At 55.3% G+C, this 21,511-nt stretch overlaps 2 protein-coding genes across 3 annotated transcripts in view; one reads left to right on the top strand and one right to left on the bottom strand.

The window, feature by feature from the left end:
- Nucleotides 1-134: 134 nt before the first annotated feature.
- On the bottom strand, nucleotides 135-15,550 carry CCDC157 (coiled-coil domain containing 157). 2 transcript variants are annotated; one of them, XM_061170478.1, is made up of 12 exons: nucleotides 15,128-15,216; nucleotides 12,202-12,333; nucleotides 9,217-9,475; nucleotides 7,353-7,524; nucleotides 6,007-6,652; nucleotides 5,236-5,313; nucleotides 4,687-4,877; nucleotides 4,142-4,318; nucleotides 3,805-3,973; nucleotides 2,580-2,719; nucleotides 2,034-2,122; nucleotides 135-1,944 (listed from the first exon to the last, which is right to left on the bottom strand). In XM_061170478.1, exons 3-12 carry the CDS (start codon nucleotides 9,462-9,464, stop codon nucleotides 1,695-1,697), a joined length of 2,160 nt encoding a protein of 719 aa, XP_061026461.1. In that variant the 5' UTR covers nucleotides 9,465-9,475; nucleotides 12,202-12,333; nucleotides 15,128-15,216; the 3' UTR covers nucleotides 135-1,694. The 2 variants fall into 2 exon arrangements, with proteins under 2 accessions (XP_061026461.1, XP_061026460.1); XM_061170477.1 differs by lacking the exon at nucleotides 12,202-12,333 and having other exon boundaries at nucleotides 15,128-15,550.
- SF3A1 (splicing factor 3a subunit 1) overlaps nucleotides 15,344-21,511 on the top strand; it is a 19,622-nt gene continuing 13,454 nt past the window's right edge. Inside the window, exons 1-2 of the mRNA XM_061170479.1 lie at nucleotides 15,344-15,524; nucleotides 18,255-18,376. Of these exons, the coding sequence (XP_061026462.1) occupies nucleotides 15,462-15,524; nucleotides 18,255-18,376 (185 nt within the window). The 5' untranslated portion in view covers nucleotides 15,344-15,461. The remainder of the gene's footprint in view (nucleotides 15,525-18,254; nucleotides 18,377-21,511) is intronic.

Here is a 21,511-nt window from a genome sequence, read left to right as displayed (position 1 = left end):
CAGCGGCACCAGTTCGACAGCTGCAAGAACCAGAATTCTGCCCACAATCAGAATGAGCCTGGATTCAGTCCCACACCCTTGCAAAAGGAAGGCAGATGCTTTTTTAATTTTATTTATTTTTTATTTTTGGCTGCGTTGGGTCTTTGTTGCTGTGCGTGGGCTTTCTCTAGTTGCGGCGAGCGGGGGCCACTCTTTGTTGTGGTGCGCAGGCTTCTCACTGCGGTGGCTTCTCGTTGCGGAGCATGGGCTCTAGGTGCGCAGGCTTCAGTAGTTGTGGCACACGGGCTCAGTAGTTGTGGCTCTTGGGCTCTAGAGCACAGGCTCAGTAGTTGTGGTGCATGGGCTTAGTTGCTCCGCGGCATGTGGGATCTTCCCGGACCAGGGCTCGAACCCGTGTCCCCTGCATTGGCAGGCGGATTCTTAACCACTGCGCCACCAGCGAAACCCCTGGCAGACGCTTTGATTTTAGCCTTGTAAGGCCCTGAGCAGAGAACCCACCCACACAGGCCGACGTCTGACCTACAGACCTGTGAGCTACTGAATGGATGCGGAGAGGAGCCGGGCCGTGACAGGCCCAACCCCTGCACTTGGGCCTGGGCCCCCTGCCTCAGGGAGCACACCTGAGGGCTGGCTCTCACCTGTGAGGGGCCCAGTCCAGACAGCCCAGGCTCCCTCAGCGAGCCCCCGGGCTCCACAGAAGCAACAGTTGGGCAGCCCGTGGCCATGCCAGTTCAGCTACACACACAGCTCTTCTTGACTTTTCTCTGTAAACTGAGGTGCTCTACTTGTTGGCCTCCTGACCAGGGAAAACTGTCATAGAAAGCCAAGAGCATCTCCCATCCCACCCCCACACCCAGAACTCCTCAGCAAGGTCTTAGCGCCTGTCCTTCACAGGCGGGGTGGCTCAGGACAGGCTGGAGGCTTCGTGAGGAAAACGACTACTGCAGGCCTGGTGTGGCTGGTGGCATCGGTGCCCTGGCCCCAAGGGACAGGCCTGGGAAAGCCAGGGCTGGCTTGGGGTGTCCCGCTCTCTGGCTGGGTGAAGCCTTGCCCTGCCTTCAGTGGCTTCCTGGGGATCCAACCTCCTGGATTTAGAGAAACCCTTTCTGACTTGTGTTTCCTGAAGGTGAGGCGTTCCGCAGTGAAAGGGGGGCTGATTTTCTTGGATCCTTAATGTCCCCATCCCCAGGTTCACAGCTGGGTGGTCCCTGCCTGCCTCTGTGAGCCTGAGCCAGGACCCCGGCCTCTGACTCCTTCCTTGCCTCAGGTGTCCTCACCGGGCCCACCGTGGCGGCTGCTCTCCTTCCCCTGCGCACCCCCTACCCTGACCCTGCTCTTTATTGGTGGGGGTCACTGAGTCCATGTTACCCCTTAGCCTTTGCTATGGGGATCAAAAGACTGCCTTTCACATCGCCCCGGTGCTAGAAGCTTCTTTCTTTCCTCGGTGTGTCCTCTTCCCCCACTGCCCCTATCAGGAGGGAGGCAGGAAGCTCCCATTTACTGAGGGTGCACAGTGTGCCAGGCCTCTGCTGGCCAATGACCCACATGGCTGGGGACTCAGGACAGGGAAGGAAGGACTCTTGCCCTGCTGAGCCAGTGTGGTGAGGCCAAGGTCGCTGTGAGCAGATGGCCTGGGCTTTATTACATGGGGTGGGTTGCCAGCTTCCCGCCCTCCAGCCCCACTCCACTGCAGGCTACGTGGGCCGCTCCTGGGGCTGGTAGGCAGGGCTGGCCTGGCCCCGGCTTGGTGACAGTCTCCTTCTCAGCCTGGCCAAGGCCCGGATGGGGTTCTGGGCACAGTTGGTCGAGTGGGTCACATCCTCCAGGGAGGACTTGCTGGGTCGACTGCAGGGCTGCTGAGGCGGGGAGGCCTGGGGCTGGCCTGGCAGGGTCCTGCCCGCACTGGCCGTCCTGCTGCCAGGTGAGTGCCGCCTGCCCAGGGGCCTGAGGGAGGACCAGACGGCAAGATCCCCTGTGAGCGAGGGGGACCACCCCACCCCCACATGCCCTGCCTCTGACAAAGCCTCACTCACCCTGGAGATGCTCTCTGGGCCTGGGCTGGGGGCGCTGCTCCGTGGATTCCCTTGCTGGGAGGGGTCCAGAGCTGGTCCTGTGGGATCAGCTGCAAAGAAAACCAAGCTCAGAAAGGCCCAGGATCCCCTCTGCAGCGAACAGAGAGGGTGTCATAGAGGAGGCAGGAGGGCCTGATCCTGTCGCCACGGCCCCTTCCTCTGAGGGGCAGGGTTTGGAAAGCCTTCCAGGGCCTGTCCTTAGCCGTGGTAAGGGTGGAAAGGTTTGCTTTCTCACAAGGCTCCTGGTGCACTTGAAATAAAGGTTCAAAGGGCTAGAGGGGGGGATTTGGAGCTAGAAGGCACGGTAACATCCTCATGCCTTCCTGAATCGTAGAAGATGGCTCACAAAAGCACAGCCTAAAGCCACCTGTCATGAGAGCCCCATGTGCAATGAGCTGGGCTGACGGCAGATTCCCCGGGGGAAGCTGAAGACCTCTGCTGGGTTGGGGGCCTCTTCCAAGTTCCCAAGGGCCGGCCCCTTTCAGGTGGGGGAGCCATGCTGCCCACCTTGAGGCCCCCCTGCTGGGCCACCTCCCGGATCTTAGACAGCATGGATCGCAGCCGCCCGTTCTCCTCCTGTAGGACCCGGATACGGATGTCGTTGGCCTGCACCTGCTTCTCCATGTCGTCCGTGACGTTGCCAGAGCCTGTGGAGACCCACTATCTGGCACCCCACCCCATCAGGTCTGCCTCTTGTGCCCAACGAGACAGGACCTCAGAGGGCAGACACGCCAGCCGGTATGTGCCTAGGGTCCCCTGCCGGTGGCCCTGCAGGTGGGCGGGGTCAGCATACTGGACCTCCCACCTCATCTTTTTTCTCCTGAGGCCTTGTTCCCCCCCCTCCCCCCGCACTCCCTACCCCCTGCCTGCTGGGAGGTGACCAAAGCCTTGCAGAATTTGAGAGCTGAGATGGACCTGGAGCTCACCAAAAATTTAGCACATAGGTAAGAAAGTGAAGCTCTTCCAAGGCCACCTGTTTTCGGAGGGCCCGAGAGACAGTGACTCATCCAAAGCCACAGCCAGCTCTTGGATATGAGTCTCAGGAATTCAGCAAGGATGTTCTTTCCCACTGCTGGGGGGACAGATGCTCCCCCTGACTCTGAACCCAGGCAAGGTGCTGCCTGCTCTGGTTATCAGTTTCCTGGTTTGTCACAAGCGGCTGCTACCTGCCTCGCGGGGCGGCTGACAGGGTAACACAAGGGCCCAGCACTCACAAGTGATGACTGATTTATCATGACAAGCTAGATTGCAGTGGATCATCCCAACAGCTCTGCATGGGGATTCACCCCAGAGCCTCAGGGGGCTGGAGGGGTTAGGACGAGAGCCCACGTCGCCGGGCAGTCAGTCTTCCACTGAGATGGGTCCTTAGCACTCCCATGGACACTGGACAGTTGGGGCTGTGCCCCTGGAGCTGGCCCCACGGTGTAGTTTGGGGAGATGCCAGGACAGGGGACATGGAAACTGAGCAAGGACTGGCCTGTGACGTGGTAAAGAGCACAGGCTACACAGGTAGCCAGACCTGGGTCTGGATTTGGCTGTGTGACCCTGAGCAGTCACCTCCCCACTGGGCCTCTGTGTCCCCATCCACACAGAGGAGTGGGTAACTCGCAGAGCACCTGTGTGTTGTGGGGGCTCTGCCACCCTTGCTGTGGACCCGTGTCCTGCCCTGATGAGCCCTCAGCTGCCCGCCCCCAGCCCCGGCGTGCCCTCCGCACCAACCCCGGGCCCCTACTTTGGATCTGGGCTTCCACAGGCCTGTGCAGGTCCGGAAAGGCCACCAGCAGCCTCTCCCGCTCCCTCAACTCCACGAGCTCGCGTTCTAGCTCCGAGATGGTCAGCTGCAGATCCGTTGTTGCCTGCTCCAGGCCTTGCTTCTCTCGCTGCAGGCTCTGCAGCAGCTCCTGGGGCAGGGGAGGCTCAGAGCTGAGGACCGGCTCCCAGCCCCCTGGGGACACCCCATCACCTCCACTCCCCAGGCACGGGGCAGGCCCGCAGGTGCTTAGCTGGCTGGAGGTTCCTCCAGAGAAAGGGAAGTGCCGCCCCTGCCCCCTCACCCTGCCCGCTCGCACCTGCTGGGCCCGCAGCTGGCACTGCCCCTGCTCCCTCTCGCTCTGCACGTGCTGCAGCTGCTCCTCCACGTGGACCCGCTGGGCCTCGGCCTCGTCCAAACTGCCCCTCAGCTCCTCACGCTCCTGGTCCAGGGTGTCCAGCTGCTGTAGCAGGGCTCGCTGTTTGGCCTGCAGGGACTGAGCCGGGATGGGCAGGAGGGAGGCCATGAGGCCCATGGGGCCAGGCCCAGCCACGCAGGACAAAGGAGGCAGCTGTATCCAAGCCCACCCCCTTGTGCTACATCTGTCTGTGCACATGCGTGCAGTGGAAGGGGTGGAGGGAAGAAGGGAGCAGACCCCAACCCTGGCAAGGCCAGGACCCCCAAGCTTGGAGATCCTGCCCCGCCTGGAAAGCAGACCTCGCCCCCACTTCTTTCCAGTCACAGTCGCCACTCAGGAATTCTTCTCCTTAGGTCTCCAGTGTCTCCCCCCCGTCAGTGGAGCCCTTTCTCTCCCTGCAGCCTTCGTTGCAGGAGCCCAGGCCCTGACGAGGCTCCCAGCCTCACCTCCTGGTGGCGGACCATGCTGTCAACACGGGCCTTCTCCTTGTCCAGCTCTGTGCTGGCCCAGCGGATATGCTGGCTGGCTCCGTCCAGCCGCCCTGCCAGCAGCTGCACCTGCTCTTCCAGCTGCTGCACCTGCCTCTCAGCCTCCGCCCTGTGCTCAGCCTCCTCTTGCAGCTCCTGGGCCTTCGTCTCTGCAGGATTGAGCGGGCGGGGGAAGGGGTAGAGCGGGGGAGCCCTGGGGAGTCCCTGCACTGCCTCTGACCCAGGACAAGACCTGGGAGGGGGGGGCTGGTCACAGGACATCTCTGGGCCTCAGTGTCCTCAGCCACAAAATGGGGCTCTGAACCCTGCCTGAGGTGGGTTCTGAAAACAGAAGGTACTTTCTGGGTGGGAGGTGGCATCACCCAACAGTGTGGCCTGTCAGACCCAGCCTCCTCTGTGGTTCCCTTTAGCTTTGCCCCCGAAGCCCAGGAGACAGAGACAGAGGGTGCTGGTCCAGCCACCGAGCACAGGGCACACGGTACAGGGCTCCATGGCAGGGCTCCTCACCCACGGCCCGCGTGGACTCCCGCTGCTGCTTCAGCTCCCCCTCCAGGGTGGACACCTTTGTCTTGAGGTCACTTGTTTCTATGGCAGCCAAGAGAGAGGCCCTTCAGAGGCTCCCTTGGGCCTGGCTGGCAGCCTCAACGCCCAGTGCACCCCACAGCATGGTGGCAGCCCTGGCCAGGGTGGAGGAGTGCCTGGGCTTGTGGGAGGAGTTCTGGGGAGGTGCCAGGAGGCCTGGGTCCCTGTCCACTCTGCTTCCTGTCGGCTGGCTGACTCTCTGGGCTTCAGTGTCCTCCACGGGGGTGACTTGCCCAACTCCCTCAGGCCTCACAACTTCAGCAGGAGCTGGCCCACTGTGAGTGCCATAGCTGCGTCTCTCTGCCTGACGGCTTCTACTGAAGCCAAAGAGGGGCCTCAGCTGGCTGGAGCTACCCAGGGGATGAACTCCCCAGGAGTCCCCTTCGGTGACCAACAGGAGTGAGTGTATGAATCCGCCGCTCCCTCGCCCCTCTGGTGGGACGACTCGAACTCCTACACGGGCTCCTGCGTTCCCCAGTGGGATTAAGCTCCAGTTGCCCGCAGTGTAACCGGCTTGATGAGCACACCCCTTTTCCCCTGCCTTCCCTTCCCTGCGTCTGCTGCCCACTCCCAGTCCAGGTTTCTTCCACACCGACTCCCAGCACCCACAGCCCCGTTGCGGGGTCTGCTCCTGGGGGAGCCCATGCTCAGGCTGTGGCAGAGCCTGGCACTGAGGGTCCGGCCTCAGGCACACACCTGCGAGCAGCTGCTGCCTGTCGCGCTCCCACTGGGCCAGGCGCTGCTCAGCCTCATCCGCCTGCCGCCGCTGTGCCCCCTGCTCCCGCTGCAGGGCCTGCTCCAGCTCGCCCACCTGCTTCCTCAGTCTGTCCTTCTGCCCCTTAGCCTCCTCCAGCTGGGCCCTGAGGGGCCCCACAAGCTGAGTGAGGGCCCCCATGTGTTTGCTGAGGCGTGTCAGGTCTTTGCTCTGCTCGGCCGCCCAGTGGCCCACGGTGGTGGCCGGCAGTGGCCTGAGCCCCATGCTGTCCTGCACCAGATGCTGGAACTGGCCTAAGGACGAGGGCAAGTTCTGGCTCTGACACAGGCTGATGACCATCTTGCCCACCTCCCGCAGGCTGCCCTGGACGCTGGCGCATGCATCACAGGGCACCAGGGCTGTCTCCACAGTCTGGGAGTGGACACTCCTGGTATTTTCGGCCATCCTGGCTGGACACTGCAGGGAGATGCGGACAGAGAGTCTGTCCAGCTCTTGGCAGGTCTGGGGCAAGCCTGGCATTGGGGAGGCGGGCTTGATGAGCTTGGCGGTCACAAATTCAGGGCTCCTGGCTGGCTCGCCCTTGGCTGTGGGCTTGGAGGTGGAGGTCTCCCCTTGGTTTGCCCTTTTCTGTAGTCAGGAAAAGAAAGGGAAAGCAGGTGAGGGAGATGGGCCTGGGAGGTGACCAGCTCTCTGGGGATTTCTGTGACAGCAGCCACTCCTGATGCTCAGACCTTCAGATGGTATCTGATACCAATGTGAGTGAGAGAGCGAGCCTTCTCCTTTCTGCTGCCTCAGCTTACCAAGCCCAGGCTCCATGCTGTTACATGCATGGCACTGGGAGGCTAACACCGTGACAGACACAGCTGCCGGGTACTGGGCCCTTGCTTAGTGGACTTGTCTGCTCTTGTGTTGCTGAAGCCACTCTCAGTTTCAGTTTCCTTCCCATCATGGTGACAGTGGTCCTGCCCACCAGGTGGTTGTGAGGGTTACGGAATAACCCATAACAAATGGGGTTCATACAAACACCATTCCCCAACAATGCCCTGGGAGGTAGGGACTGTTATCACCCCCACTGCACAGATGAACAAACTGAGGTTCAGACTAGGTAGGATTTTTCCAAAGCCCCATAGTGTAAACTGCAGAACCAAGTGGCCCACACATGACCCCCGAGGCCTGCATTGCGAATTGCCAGGCTGCATGGGCCTTGAGCGGGGGCTCCAGAGTGGAGCCAGTGACAGATGTGGTGCACATGTGGTGTGCGAGGAGCCTGGGGCAGGTGGACTGGTGTGAGGGTGACCGCAGTTGGGGAAGTGGGTGGCCGACCCACCTGGGGGGCCACCTGCCGAATGAGCATGCCCAGCCTCAGCAGGCTGTTCCAGAAGCGCCGCACTGTGAGTCCCACGGACATGCAGGGCCTGGCAGCCCTGGCGGAGGGCACCGTCTGCTCCAAGCCAAGGTTCTCCAAGTAGCTCGCGCAGCTCTGAAGCAGCAGCAGGAGCCTGTGGGCAGAGATGGCAGGGTTGGCTGGGGCAGAGCCCAGCGCCAGTGTGCCCTCACACCACACGACCAGCAGCCTCCTGCTCTGGGAACTGGCCCGGGCGTCGGGGACTCGGAGCATCTCAGAATATGCTCTGCCCGACCCAAGAGCCACTTCTTCCAGGAAGCCCTCCCTGAAGGCTAAGCTTGGGGCCCCTTCGGGGCCTCCTGGGTGGCAGCACTTCTGCCTGGCTGCTCCCCACTGGACTGGGAGGCTCTGGGAGGCCGGGCCTTGCCTCGGTTGTGTCCAGAGTCCTCAGAAAGTGCTGGGTAAGTGGCTGCCTTCCATCATGTGGCTCAGAGCCTTCACCTCGCAGAGGACCCAGCTGAGACCCCCAGAGCGGAGGTGGCTGCACACGGCCTCAGGGTGAGTGTGCAGGGCAGTGTGCCCTGCGGTTTCCTGATTCTAGTTGGGGGTGGGGGTTCTCCTGTGGGACGAGCTGCTTCTGCGACAACGGAGACTGGAGTGAGAGAGCCAGGTCCCTATCCTACCCTGAGTCAGGGGCTAATTGTAAGGAAAAGGGGTGTTGGGAAGAGAAGTATGTATTTGCGTGGGAATCAGGCTGTTTTAAAAGAAGAGGTACTGTGTTTACAAAACATATGGGCAGATAAATGACCTCAACTTGTTGCAGGTGCAGGAGGGTCATCCCAAACCAACTGTGCCCTTGGGCAGAGAGGGCCTGGGGGAGGGGGTGCTGACCGCTCCAGGCCCTGCCCCTCTCTGGGTCAAGGTGTCCTCCTCTGTGAATGGGGGCAATGAATGAGCAGCACTGGAGGGTGGAGAGTGGCCTGGACAGAGGGGCCAGGCGAGGGGTGGGAAGGCGGGTCAGCACCAGCTTTCTAGAAGGCGGACGGGTGAACTGGGCCCTGACGGGCTCGGCCAGTCCAGGGACGAGTAGGCGGGGCACTCCTAGCAGAGGGCACAACAAGGAAGGAAGGTGTGTTCTGGGCTCACACATGTTCAGCCCCCTACAGGGTCCAGGTAGTACTTCACACTGTTGGCTCCTCCAGGCCTCTGAGTGGTTACCCTGGCTTCTAATTGTCTCCAGGCAGGTCATCCCCAAACTGCTGGGGTCCCTGCCTGTCTGGCCCCCGTGACTTCATTAGCATGCAAGGTTTGGAGCACATGGAGCCTGGGCTGCGGTCCCCAGGGAGTGGAGGCTGACGACCATGCTAATGTGAATGACAGTGTAGAAGTGGTGGGGCTGCAGGGGAATCCACTGGCCTCCTTCCCAGCAGGGCCAGGATTTGGAAAAGCACATCCTGTGTCTGGCCCTGTGACACATGGAAGGGACAGGAAAAACAGCCTGGGATGGAAAGTCTGAGCAGCAGCTGTAGTGTCCTCGACACACAGAAACCCTAAGGAAGCAGCTGGCAGTGGCTGGAGAAGTAGCCGTCAGAGCTGTGGTGTCACAGAGACCAACAGGGTGGCCAGCAATTCCCTGAGGGTGGAGTATAAGACACACAGCACAGCACGACACAGGTGAGATCGCTGTGAGGGCCCTGAACCAAGCTGGCCCCCGACAGCATTCAGTCAAAGGTGATTGTTGTCATCAATGTCATCACCCCCGCCAGAAGCGGATCCTGTGGCTGCTACTGGTTTATGGGGTGGGTGCCAGCATCCTGAGATGACCAGGTTTGGTCCAGGCTCTCACCTGTCGATGACCAGCTCCAGCAGCACAGCGTGGGACAGCTGCGTGAACTCGGGGTCACCCGGCACGTGGTCGTAGTGCTCTAGCAGGGCCACCATGTCCAGGTCACAGGCCATGCGGTCAGGGAACTTCCAGGAGGGGAAGCGCATGGGCCCGGCACGCGAGAACACGTCCACGATGGCGCCCTGCAGGTCAGTGAGGTCCCTGCGCAGGCTGTCCATGCAGGCCTGGCTGCCCAGCAGGTGTGCCATCCTCGTGGCTCCTGGGGTGGACAGAGAGGATCTTCATTAGCCAGAGCCATGCGGCTGCTGCTGCAGGAAGCTTCTGAAAACCCCAGAAAACCTGCTGAAATCCAACCTCGACCCTGGGGAGAAGTCGGTTCCCTGGCCCCTTCGGGACCTGCTTGTGGGTGACCTCACCAGTCTCCCTCTCATCCACCCTACCCCACGCCCACACTACTGATTCCCTCGGTCCACAAGTCCCTCTGAGGACCTGTGTGCGCCAGGCCCCTGCTAAGTGCTGGGTGGATACAGCTGTGCATGAGGATGTACCTGCTGTCCTTCCCTCCCTGAGCAAAGCACTGGACAGGCTACTGACAACGAAAAGACAGTTGTAGCTACAGTATGACGGGGAGCACTGGACCACCCCCGGCCACTCTCGTCTCCTGCCTGGACTGCAGTAGCAGTTCCAGCTGGGCCACAGGCCTGCCCACTGGAATCTGATCCACTTCTGCTATGGAGACCTGGGCCAAGCCTATCTGACCACATCACACTGGCCAACAGCCCCTCAGGACTCACTTTGGCCCTTGGGAGAAAGCCTACCTCCAGGCACACCCCTCCCCTTGTCCCCTCTAGTCACCTCCCCTCCCCTCCCCTCCCCTCCACTCCACATACCATCAGCCACAAGCAGCAGCTCCTGTGCAGGCACTCGTTTCTGAATCCGTGCCCATCTGTCTCTTCCATCTGAGTCATGCTTCCCCCATCCAATTCCCATCACCTGCCTAACTCCTCTCATCCTTCAGGGTTTCCGGACATCACCTCCTCCAGGAAGCCTTCCCTGAGCACCCTCCAGGCTGGCTTAGATACTCCCTCTGGGCTTCCCCCATCTTGGCCCTGATCGCTCTCTGCAGGAACGGCCTCTGCTCTCCAGGACAGGTCCTCACCGCACCTCAGTCACTGTGGTGTCCCCAGTATGGCAGCCTGGGGGCCTGGCCTATTGCAGATGCTCACTGACAAATGAACGACTAGTAATTGAATGGAGAAAAGAAAAAAGAATCCACAAAGAAAATTTAAAATACCTTGACTTTGGGAGGAAAACAAGTCCTGAAGTGTAAGAGAGGAACACCTGAAAATTTGTATGGATAGCTATCCTAATCACTCTGGTGACAGGGGGCCCATTATATGTTGATACAGGGGTCCCAGTCCTGCCCCTTTCTCGCTGTGTGGTCATGGGCAAGTCACTGCACCCCTCTGAGCTCCAGCTGTCTCACTTGTAAGATGGGGACACCATCCCCCATCAGGCCAGGTGGTATCTGCAAGTAACGTGCTTGGTCCAGGACTTCCCTGGTGGCACAGTGGTTAAGAATCCGCCTGCCAATGCAGGGGACACAGGTTGGTTCCCTGGTCTGGGAAGATCCCACATGCCGCGCAGCAACAAAGCCCGTGTGCCACAACTACTGAGCCTGCACCCTAGAGCCCGTGAGCCACAACTACTGAGCCCTCGTGCCACAACTACTGAAGCCCACGCGCCGCAACAAGAGAAGCCACCGCAATGAGAAGCCTGCGCACCGCAACAAAGAGTAGCCCCTGCTCACCACAACTAGAGAAAGCCCGCGGGCAGCAATGAAGACCCAACGCAGCAAAAAATTAAAAAAAATTAAAAAAAATTTAAAAGTGCTTGGTCCAGGGCAAGGCACCAGTAAAAGTTCTGCAGCCATAGTAACTATTATTACTGTGATTACTATTACTAGCAGTAACAATAGCAAAAACCATCCTTGTCTGGAGCTGCTGTCTACCTTCCATATTTCCTGTTCTCCCCTGCGGCCCGCACAGATTGCTTCCCTTCCATCTTTGCCGTGTGTGGACATCTGAAGACAGTGATTTGCATGAACCATCCCTGGCCCTTGACTCAGAAGGTCTGGCCCCTCCCATGGCTCTTCGCAGGCCTCTGACAGCAGGTGTCAGAGCCAGCAGCCCTGTGGATGCCGAGCCCTGGTCCCTCCCCACCCTGCAGTGGGGCCCCTTGTCCTTTGTGGTTTTCTCAGCAGCAGAAAGTTCCTTGCACCAAAGCCCCACCCTGCAGCAGGGGCTGCTTGGGCAGGATTTAGGCCCCCAGGAAGTCCAGGCCTGGCGGGGAAACCTCTCTTCCTCCAACCTGTTTCCATCTCCCAACCTTCCTCATCGCAGAAAATGGCACCCTCACTGGAAGCACCTGGGCACTTCCTCGAATCCCTTTCCTTTATCCCCACATCCAGGCACCCAGTACTGCCAGCTCCACATCCCACCCACACTGAGAACCCGCCACCTCTGTCCATCAACACTGCTCCACACCCGCCACCTCCCCCAGACCACTGCCCCAGCCTTCCTGAGGGTCGCCCTCTCCCCTCTGCCCAGCACCCCCTCGCACCTCGGCGTCTCACCCCCGCAGAATATGCTTCCTCCCCATACTCTGTCTAAATAAGATGCCTCCCTCAGGTCCCCGGGCTGGTGAGGTCCCCTGTTACACATTCTCAAAGCAGCCTGTGCTTTTCCCTCCCAGTACACACCACAGTGGCATGGAATCATTGAGTCATTATTTGCAGTTGGGAATCCGTCTCCCTGTGAGCACATAGACCGTTTTTGAGTTCACTGCAGTGTGACCTGGCCACCTGGGCTGGGACCTGAGGGCCTGCCTGTGCCTACAGGTGCAGGGAAACCCAGAGGCCCCAGGGTGGTTCCTGAGGGCAAGCCAGCCTCTCCAGCCTCCCAGAGGACTGGGCCCTGTCCTCACCTCTGCACAGGTGCCTGTCCGTGGAGCTGGATGTCTGAGTGTCCCCAGCTCTTGGACTTGCCTGTGGGCTTTCGGGCTCAGGGTCAGAGGCTCAGCCAGGTGCCTGGCTTCCCGTGTCCAGCTCTGCAGTCCCTGGGAGTGGATGAAGGGAGAGTGAGGGAGTGGGCACTCAGGGAGGGCTTCCTGGGGGTGGGGGGCAGGGAGGAGGCTGTCCCAGAAGAAGGGGGTTGTTTCAGGCTGGAGGATGGGGTGAGGGAAAGGGCAGGTGGGGTTGCCAGCCTTGAGCCTGAGCACCACTGGCTCTGACTACAGGACCTACTGTCGGCCACTTCCCAAATCCACCTCCTTTATTTATTTATTTTTATTTTTTGGCTGCACCACGTGGCACGTGGGATCTTAGTTCCCTGACCAGGGATTGAACTCGCGCCCTCTGCATTGGAAGCACAGAGTCCTAACCACTAGACTGCCAGGGAAGTCCCCAAATCCACCTCCTTTAAACAGATGAGGAAACTGAGGCTTTGGGAAGTTAGGGGGCTAGCCCAAGATCACTCAGGGAGCTGGGACTCTTGAGTCCAACATCTCTGCTCTGTCTTCAGGCCATACTACTTCTAGAGCAGCACTGGACAAAAGAAATATAATGCAAGCCATGTATGGGTTTTAAAATTTTATACTCGCCACATTAAAAAAACTAAAAAGAAAGAGGTAAATTAATTTTAATAACATATATTACTTAACTTAATATACCCAAAATATCTCTTCAATGTTAAATCAATATAAAATATTAAGTCTATTTTTTTGCATTAAGTCTCAAAATCCAATGTCTATTTGACACTTATAGCACATCCCAATTTGGACCAGCCACCATTTTCATATACAGCACCACATGGGCTGGTGGGTACTATATCGGACAGTGCAGGGGTAGGGGGTCAGATCCTGTGTTCATTAAGCAGATGGTGACTGAGTATCTTCTACATGTTGGGCATTGTGTCAGGGATAGGGACAGAGCAGGACACAGAGCACTGTCCCCCAGGAAGCACCATCTATGTCTGAGGGTCTCTGCAGGGGGCAAGTCTTGGTGTGTCACCTCTACAGTTCCACCCACAGGTGGGGTGATGAGTCCCCACAATACACACACACACACACACACACACACACACACACAGGTCCACTTCCCACATACAAATGTTGCCCCAGTGATGGCCTCTCATAAGATATTGCCACCCATGAGGTGTTATGTCCCCAAAGAATGAGGCAGAAACACACAGAAAAACCGACTGAAACATTCTGGGTTTCCTTCCTGGAATGGCAGGAAGGAAATAAATACAGCAAGCAAGAAATCCCACCCCGGGAGGAAGGGTTTTCAGGTGGCAAAGCACCTGGAGCTCAGGAGCTTGCTTGTGCAGACATTAAGAAACAGTGACCTGTTCACCCTCAAATAACTACAGCTGCCATCTGGGGCCATCTGGGGCCAGATGTTAGATTCTGGTTCTGATGAGCAGCAGCAAATGCCAAAGCAGTAAGAATATACGAGAGCAAAACCCAACATTGAAAAACATCCGAGGTTACCCTACGTCGTTTCTTCTGAACAGTGGGGATTTGCAGATACAAGCCTGTTTTGAGAAACACGTGTGTGTGTGTGTGTGTCAAGTGAAGGAACATTTGACACAGGCTTTCTCTGTAATTCCTGGGTCCTGAGTAGAACCCTCGCCCTGAAGCTGCCAGCCCTGCACTGTTCCTGAGATCACACAAGTGCTGGCACTAATTGAGCCACCACTACCCTGTGGTGGGAGCAGCAGGTAACTCTGCCTCTCCTCAGGCCCCTCAGCCCAAGGTGGACTTTTAACTCGCAGAGAAGTGAAGGAGCCTTTCCTGCACTCCCGTTCAACATTCGGGTCCCTTCCCTCTCTTCTCCTGCTTCTCTCTCGAGACCCCTGGGACCCTACCCCTCAGGTAAAGATTATGCCTCCCTCCTGGCCAGTGCACCCATGGAAACACTTTGGAAACTCTAAAACCATCTAAGTGGCAGTGTCAGTCTCTGACTCAGGAGTGCTAATTGCCTGGATCCCTGGAGACACTGAAGGAATCCAGTGAAGACAAAGGAGTAAGTAACTGCACTAGTAGAGAAGAATGGCCTGGGTTTGGATTCCCACTCCACCATGTGAACTGAGGATGTGAACCTCACTGTCCTCACCTGTAAGTAAGTTGCTATACGAAATAAATGATGGAATGCATGTAGTGTTTGGCACACGGTCTGGCTCATGGTATGTGTTCAATAAAGCCTAACTATCATTATAATTCAACATTAATAATAACAATGATATAAGCCAGCTATGGTGTGTATGTGAGGAAGAGAGACGGGGAGGAGACTTGGGAGGGCATCTTTTCCTATCCCCCCTCCCCCACCCCCCCATTTCACAGGTGAAGAAATTGAAGTCCAGGCAAGGGTTCAGGAGTTGGGAGAGAGGGGAAAGGGAGGAGAGGCTCTCAGGAGGGGAAGCGGAAAGGGCGGGATTCGAGATGTACTGCGGAGCGGGGAAGTGGTCCGCAGGGACCAACCTGCGGGCGTGAGGGGTGAAGCCTAAAGAAGAAGCCTTGATTTGAGTTGGTCTACGGGGTTTGAGGGCGGGACTATGGAAGGCAGGGGTGGAACTGGAAAAGGCAGGCCCGCGGAAAAAGGGACCCGTGGGAATTAGGGATTGAGATTTGGGAAGGGGGTCTGAAAGAGGTGGGCCTGCAAGCAAAAGAGGGGGCTGGGGGAATAGGGAGGCGGGGCTTTGGCCAAAGTGGGAGGCCAATGGGAGAGAGCGGGGGCCTTGGAAGGCGGGGGTCGGAGGGAGAGAGGAATCGTCTGGTGGAGTAAAGGGGAGGGGGGCCGGGGCCGTGGGGTGCGTGCGAGGGCGTCGGCGGGAGATGTAAAACGTCTCACCAGTCTCCGGCGTCGCAGCCTCAGCCACTGTGTCTGGTCGGCTCATGAAACTGCCCCCAGGTGCGCCTGCCGCTCCTGGGATCCCCGGCAAAACCTGTCCCGGCTCCCCGACCGCTGCCACGGCAACGGCGTCTCTCGAGAGGGAGGGGCGGGAATTTACGTCACGGAGAAGGGGCGGCCCCGGAAGTGCGTCAGCCTCCCCCCCCCCTCGGCGAAGACTCGCTTGGCTGCCGCCATCTTGCGAGCTTGTTGTACTGTTGGTACGGGGAAGTCGCTTTGACGCCACACCGCTCACCTATACAGAGGCGGACTGGCAGCCCTGAGCGTCGCAGTCATGCCGGCCGGACCCGTGCAGGCGGTGCCCCCGCCGCCGCCCGCGGCCACCGAGCCCAAACAGGTACCGCGACCCCCGCACCTCGACCTGGGCCCTCCCCTCGGGCGCGGGCCCTCTTTACTTGTGCAGGAAGAAACGGCGGTTTGGAAGGGCTTGGAGGGACTCCAGGTCCCAGGAGGCAGCGCGCTTCCCGCCTACCTTCTGGTAGCCAAACAAGCCTGTTAGAACAGTAGTTCTCAAAGTGTGGTCCGCGGACCGGCTAGCAACACCTGGGAGTTTATTAGAAATTCTGAGTTTCCACCCTAGACCTTTTAAATCAGAATCTGCATTTTAACAAGATCCCAAGGTGGTTCATTAAAGTTTGAGAAGCACGGATCCAGCGCATCCACCGGTCTTCTGTGTTAATTGGGCCCACCGGCCCCCAGTCTTTGCCCAGGAGTCCCTAATTTCCCAGCCTGCACGGTGCATCTTTGAACGTTAATTCTCAGCATCTGTGTAGTGCTTACTCTAAGCCAGACACCGTGCCAGGCTCCGACGGAATGAATGAAGCGCAGCTCCTGCTTTATTTAGGGAGCTCACAGACTAGTGGGGAGACAGATATAAGTGAATACTCAATAAATGTTTTTGCCTCATTTACCATAAATGATACAGTTTCAGCCAGCCCTTCAAAAGATCTCAGTCAGCTAAGGAGGAAAGACGTGGGTCAGTAATTGCAGTGTGATATAAGTATCAACTACAAAGGAGACAGGAATTCTAATCAACATTGCTTTGGTGGGATATAGGAGAGACTAAGGTAGGTGAAGCCCACCGGCATGAACGGTAAATTGCGTTTAGAAGAGTGAATCAGTAGTTCACCAGATAGGTGATTGGGAAGGGAAATACTATTCTTTATTCATTCAGCAAACATTTATTGAGCACATCCTATATGCTGACCACTGCAAGTACCTATGTATCCCTGCCATTTTCCCAGTATCTTGGGGAAAAATAACCAAGGTAATACCAGATAAGTGCCAAGATACCAAGGTGGGAATCAGATGGTGCCTCTTGTCAAGAGTAAAGAAGGTTAAAGCATAGGGTTGGGAAAGTGGTGGTTAAGAGGTGTATTTCTGGGGATTTGAACTTTTCCTGGCAGGCTATTGGGAGAAAAGGAAGGGATGTAAGCCGAATAGTGACATATTTGTATTTCAGAAATTCAGGTAAACAGTGATGGGGAGAATTGCTAGGAGGACAGGTTAGTCATGTTATTCAAAAGATGTTGAGAGCCTGGCCTAGATTGCGGCTGGGGCATGGGACAGAGGGGATGGGCAAGCTCAAATCACAAAAGGGCTGATGGTGCAGGCTCTCCCTCCAAAGTGATACATTGGAATCCTGGTTCTGCCATTGGGTCAGTTAAGGTCTCCATTCCTCAGTTTGTCATCTGTAAAATGACAAGACAATAATATAATAATAAGAGTACTTAATCTCTTAGGGCTCTGTAAGGGTTATAGATTTAATATGCTTAAAGTGCTTAGGAAAGTATATGGAACCTACTCTGTGCTTGATAAATGTTCTTATCATTGAACGTGTAGGCTGAGGAAGGGAGAAGAGACCCACGTTTCTGCCCTGGATGACTGGAGGCATGGTTGGCCGTTCATGAGGAAAGCGGTTAGAGATGAAAGTGCCCAGGACTGCTGGATCTAAAGCTGTGTGGCACATAAGAGTGATGTGGGACGTTGATGTGGGTAGAATGGTTCAGCCTACAGGTGCTAGGGGAAGTGGAGGACGTTTTGTAAGTGCCTGACTGAGGACAGTGTGTATAGTGTGAAGAGAACCAAGAACAGAATTTTGGGGACCCCTAACACTAGAGGGCAGGAGGTGAAACAGGAGCCAGGAGAGAAACTTGGATGGAATGGTGAGCAAGAAGGAAATACAGGTGAGAATGGGACCTGGGAGTTGAGAGTTTTGTGAAAGAACGGTCACTGGTCACACGGCCAGATAACCGATGTAGCTGGCTGTAGGCCGTCATTTTTGACTTTGGCATGAGCACTTGAAATGAAGGGGGATCAAATGGGAGGTGAGCAAGTGGGAATGGCAAGGCTGAGAGAACTCAGGCTGTTTAGCCACCAGAGGAGGGTGGGGAGAAGGCAGTAGCAAAAAGGAACATGAGGGCAGGGGAGAAAATCTGTTTTTCTAAAATGAGAGACTTGACCCTTTGTTTACTAAGGGGAAGAAGCTGGTGAGGAAAGAATATTGGAATTTATGGGGCAGTTAATGTTGAGTATTCCAGTGGAGTTTCACAAAACATTTGAACATTAAGTGATGGTTTAGACTATGGAATGGATGCAGAGGGAAAGGGCATTCAAGGCAGAAGAAGTGGCCAGCAAGGAGTTTCCCATTTCTTTATTCAGCAGACAATTCTTACATATCGCATATCAGGCACATCCAAGGGTGGGGATACAGGCATGGCCTTCTGGATTCTGGAATGTGGTTTCTCAGAACGTGGTTAGATTTCCCCCCTCCATCTGAATCACATGGACACTTGGTAAAAATGCAGATTCCCAGTGTCACAGAGATGCTCTAGCTGGAGGGGAGCCAGGGAGGCTGCTCTTTTCATTGGTTCCCTGGGAAAGTCCCATGCAAGCACAGAGCAGTTGAGAGAGCAGCTCTTCTGGAGCAGAGGTTCCTGACTCGAGGAAAGTCTCGATGAATTGGGCGAGAGAGTCTGTATTCTCAATAATATCCTAGAGGAGTTTAATGGTGGGCATCTGGCACCAAGCCAGGAACTTTAAGACCTTCCTTTTCCTGTTTTCACAGCCCACGGAAGAGGAAGCATCTTCAAAGGAGGATTCTACCCCTTCCAAGCCAGTGGTGGGTATTATTTACCCTCCTCCAGAGGTCAGGAATATCGTTGACAAGACTGCCAGCTTCGTGGCCAGGTAACATAGCTACTCCTGCTCGTGTGGGTCACGGGTAGATTTTAGCATCAAGAGCTCCTGAATTTGCACAAGGGTAACACTTGGGTTTTTAGAGTGGTATTGTTGGCTTAGGCCTGTTAGCTCATCTAAAACCACAGTATGGTGTGAGGTAGGCAGTGGGCAGGACTGGCATCTCTAACATGGTATGGCAGTGGCAGAGTACAAGGCACACCCAGCTCCAGAGTCACCAAGAACCTTTGCTTCCAAACCGAGCCTGAGGAAATACCTGGAAAGCTGCTTTGTCATGGGTAATGTGTGTCTGTATCTGAGCTACTGGTCTTAGGAAGTCAAAAGGAAGTTGATCATTCTGATTGTGCAAGGACTGCATTTCCTTTGACCCATCTGCAAAATGGAATAAAATACCACCTCAGAATTGTTGTGAGGCAGGGGTGAGGGGACTGAGTGCAGTTCGGGTACATCATGTAGCTATTACCTCAGATGGCATGGAAATCAGCTTGATCTCCTCTTGTTCCTCCCCATTACACTTCCTCAGATGGAGTCTTCTTGATGGCCACTTGACTCCAAAGGTCAACCATCCCTTAGTTTATGGCATTTCAAGTATTCCTTTGGCAGCCAGCAGGCCACATCCAGCCTACAGATCTTTTTGTTCATTCTCAACAATATATATTTTTTTAACTTTTGAATTAGTTGTCACTGTTTAAAAATGAGATTGCACAGTAAATCTGGATTTCTGGCTTCTCTTGATGAATTGGACGGCTCCTTGCATGGAAGCAGTAGCTGGCCTGAGCAGACTGCTGCCCTCAGTCAGGGCATATGCTCTCCAGGGAGCCACACCTTGACCCTGAGGCAGCATCCCCATCATGATACATCATTTAACATATGGGTCCTTCCTTTCTCAACCTCTCTATAAAATGAAACATAGAAAGAGGTTACTCTGATTGATGTCTTTCACTGTGTCAGGCTCCATGCGGGTTAACCTTTCACATTTCAAAGGCTTTGACCGACCTGGATATTGGGTTAAAACAGCTCTGTGCTTGATTGAACATTATTAGGCCATGTCAGATTTAGGGCAGCAGGTGTTGTGTTTATAAGTTTAATATTTCATAGCAACGCTCATTCTTCCCCTTGTCCCCTGATTTTTTTTTTTTTTTTTAATTAATTTACTTTTGGCTGCGTTGGGTCTTCATTGCTGCGTGCAGGCTTTCTCTAGTTGTGGCGAGCGGGGGCTACTCTTTGTTGCGGTGCACGGGCTTCTCATTGCGGTGGCTTCTCTTGTTGCAGAGCACGGGCTCTAGGCATATGGGCTTCAGCAGTTGTGGCACGTGGGCGCAGTAGTTGTGGCTCGCGGGCTCTAGAGCACAGGCTCAGTATTTGTGGCGCGTGGGCTTAGGTGCTCCGCGATATGTGGGATCTTCCCAGACCGGGGCTCGAACCCATGTGCCCTGCATTGGCAGGCGGATTCTTAACCACTGCGCCACCAGGGAAGTCCACCTCCTGATATGTTTTCCTATTTAAAACGATAAATAGGAAAAGAGTGTAAGAGGAAGAATCACCACAGTCTCACGACCAGAATAGCTTCTACTAGCTGTTTTCACTTTTTCCTTTTTCCTTCTGGCCCTTGGCATCCTTTTTTAGATTCTTGTAATACTAGTAGAGATACTTTCATATCCTGCTTTTTCCATTTGCACTGTATTGTAAGCATTTTCCTGTGTTGCTCCATGGTCTCCTGGTGCTGCATGGTCCTCTCTGGAAAGGATGCACCATGTTAAGGTGATGGGCCTTCCTTGACTTGGCTGACTCCTCTGTATTTTCCTTTGAAGTTGTATCCAACATTTCAGTTTGGCAAATGAAGCTATGGGGAAGTCTCTGAGCATTTTCTTTCCCTTTTAGATTGTTTTCCTAGAAGAAAATTCTGTGTGGCACATTACTGGCTAAAAGAGCATTTTAAAATATTTCTTATTTTGCCAAGTAGCTTTCCAGTAATTTTGTGCCAGCCACAAAAATAAGAATCTCTCCAAGTTCCCTTAATAATAAATCTATATGTCCGCATCCCTAGATCTATTTTTGACTATGATGATTGCCTTGTAGGCATTTCTGAAATCTGTGGACTTGCTTTTGTTTACGTTGCAATGAAGGGACAGAGCAGCATCTCACTCTGGGTTAAAAGCAAACATGCAGGACCCTCTGCTTTACTTCTGTTGGATTCACATGTATTGATTGATTGAGCATAGAGTGAAAAATCACCAACCCAGTGTGGTTTTCCAAAAGGAGTTTTTTCTCTCTAGGTTTGGTCTTCCCTTCCCTGCATTTTCCTGTCAAGAAATTAAGGGAAATTACTCTTAAAAAGTCCCACCAGCTAGGTTGAGTCAGAATCATGTTTTTTTCTGCTGAAATCTATTCCTTGTGTTAGAGAATATAATTCTAAAATTAACATTAAGCTAATTTAAAGCAACAGAGTAGCTTGGAATGAACATGCCTGCGTTCTTGTTGTTTTATATTTCAGATTGTTCCCAGATGTGAGGTTATGGCTTAGGAGGCAGTGGTAGAGGAGACAACCAGAGCCCCTACTTCTAGCAGCCCTTTGTATGGTGGCCTAGTTTAGCCATATTTAAATGCACATTTACCCTCCTCCTTGTGTGGTTTGCATTATTTAAGGGGGTGAAGAATGCTTCTTCCTCAAGCATGGGGTTTCAGCTGGATTAATGCATTGTCACATTCAGACCTCATGGTGTTAGTCACGCTGCAGAGTGTGACCAGAACTTGTGGAGGAGCTAGCCAGGGTGCTGATGACCACTGCCATGGTGGCTAAACTGGGGCACAGCGTCACCTGCACCCTGTTTCCTGCCCTGTCTTCAACTGACAGGGCCAGGGTATGAAAGTGGAGTGACCTGGGTGCCACCAGCCTCTGGAGCTGTCCCTTGGTGTGTTTGGGGCACCTCTGAGTGCAGGGCTCTGGTCAGAGGAGTGATGGAAGCCCCCCAGATCATCTCTCATCTTTATAGGACAGCCCCTTCTAGCCTTCATAGGAGTAACAGTCCCTGGCATTTGCAGGCCACTGTATGATTCAAAAAGACTTTGGCGTCTCATTAACTAATTCGATTTTCTCAGTATTTCAAAGTAGGGAGAGAAGGTGGT

Source organism: Eubalaena glacialis, chromosome 15 (assembly GCF_028564815.1).
Source record: "Eubalaena glacialis isolate mEubGla1 chromosome 15, mEubGla1.1.hap2.+ XY, whole genome shotgun sequence".
Lineage (NCBI taxonomy): Eukaryota > Metazoa > Chordata > Mammalia > Artiodactyla > Balaenidae > Eubalaena > Eubalaena glacialis.
The sequence above is the reverse complement of the archived record's forward strand: the minus strand, read 5'-3'. Positions and strand labels throughout refer to the sequence as shown.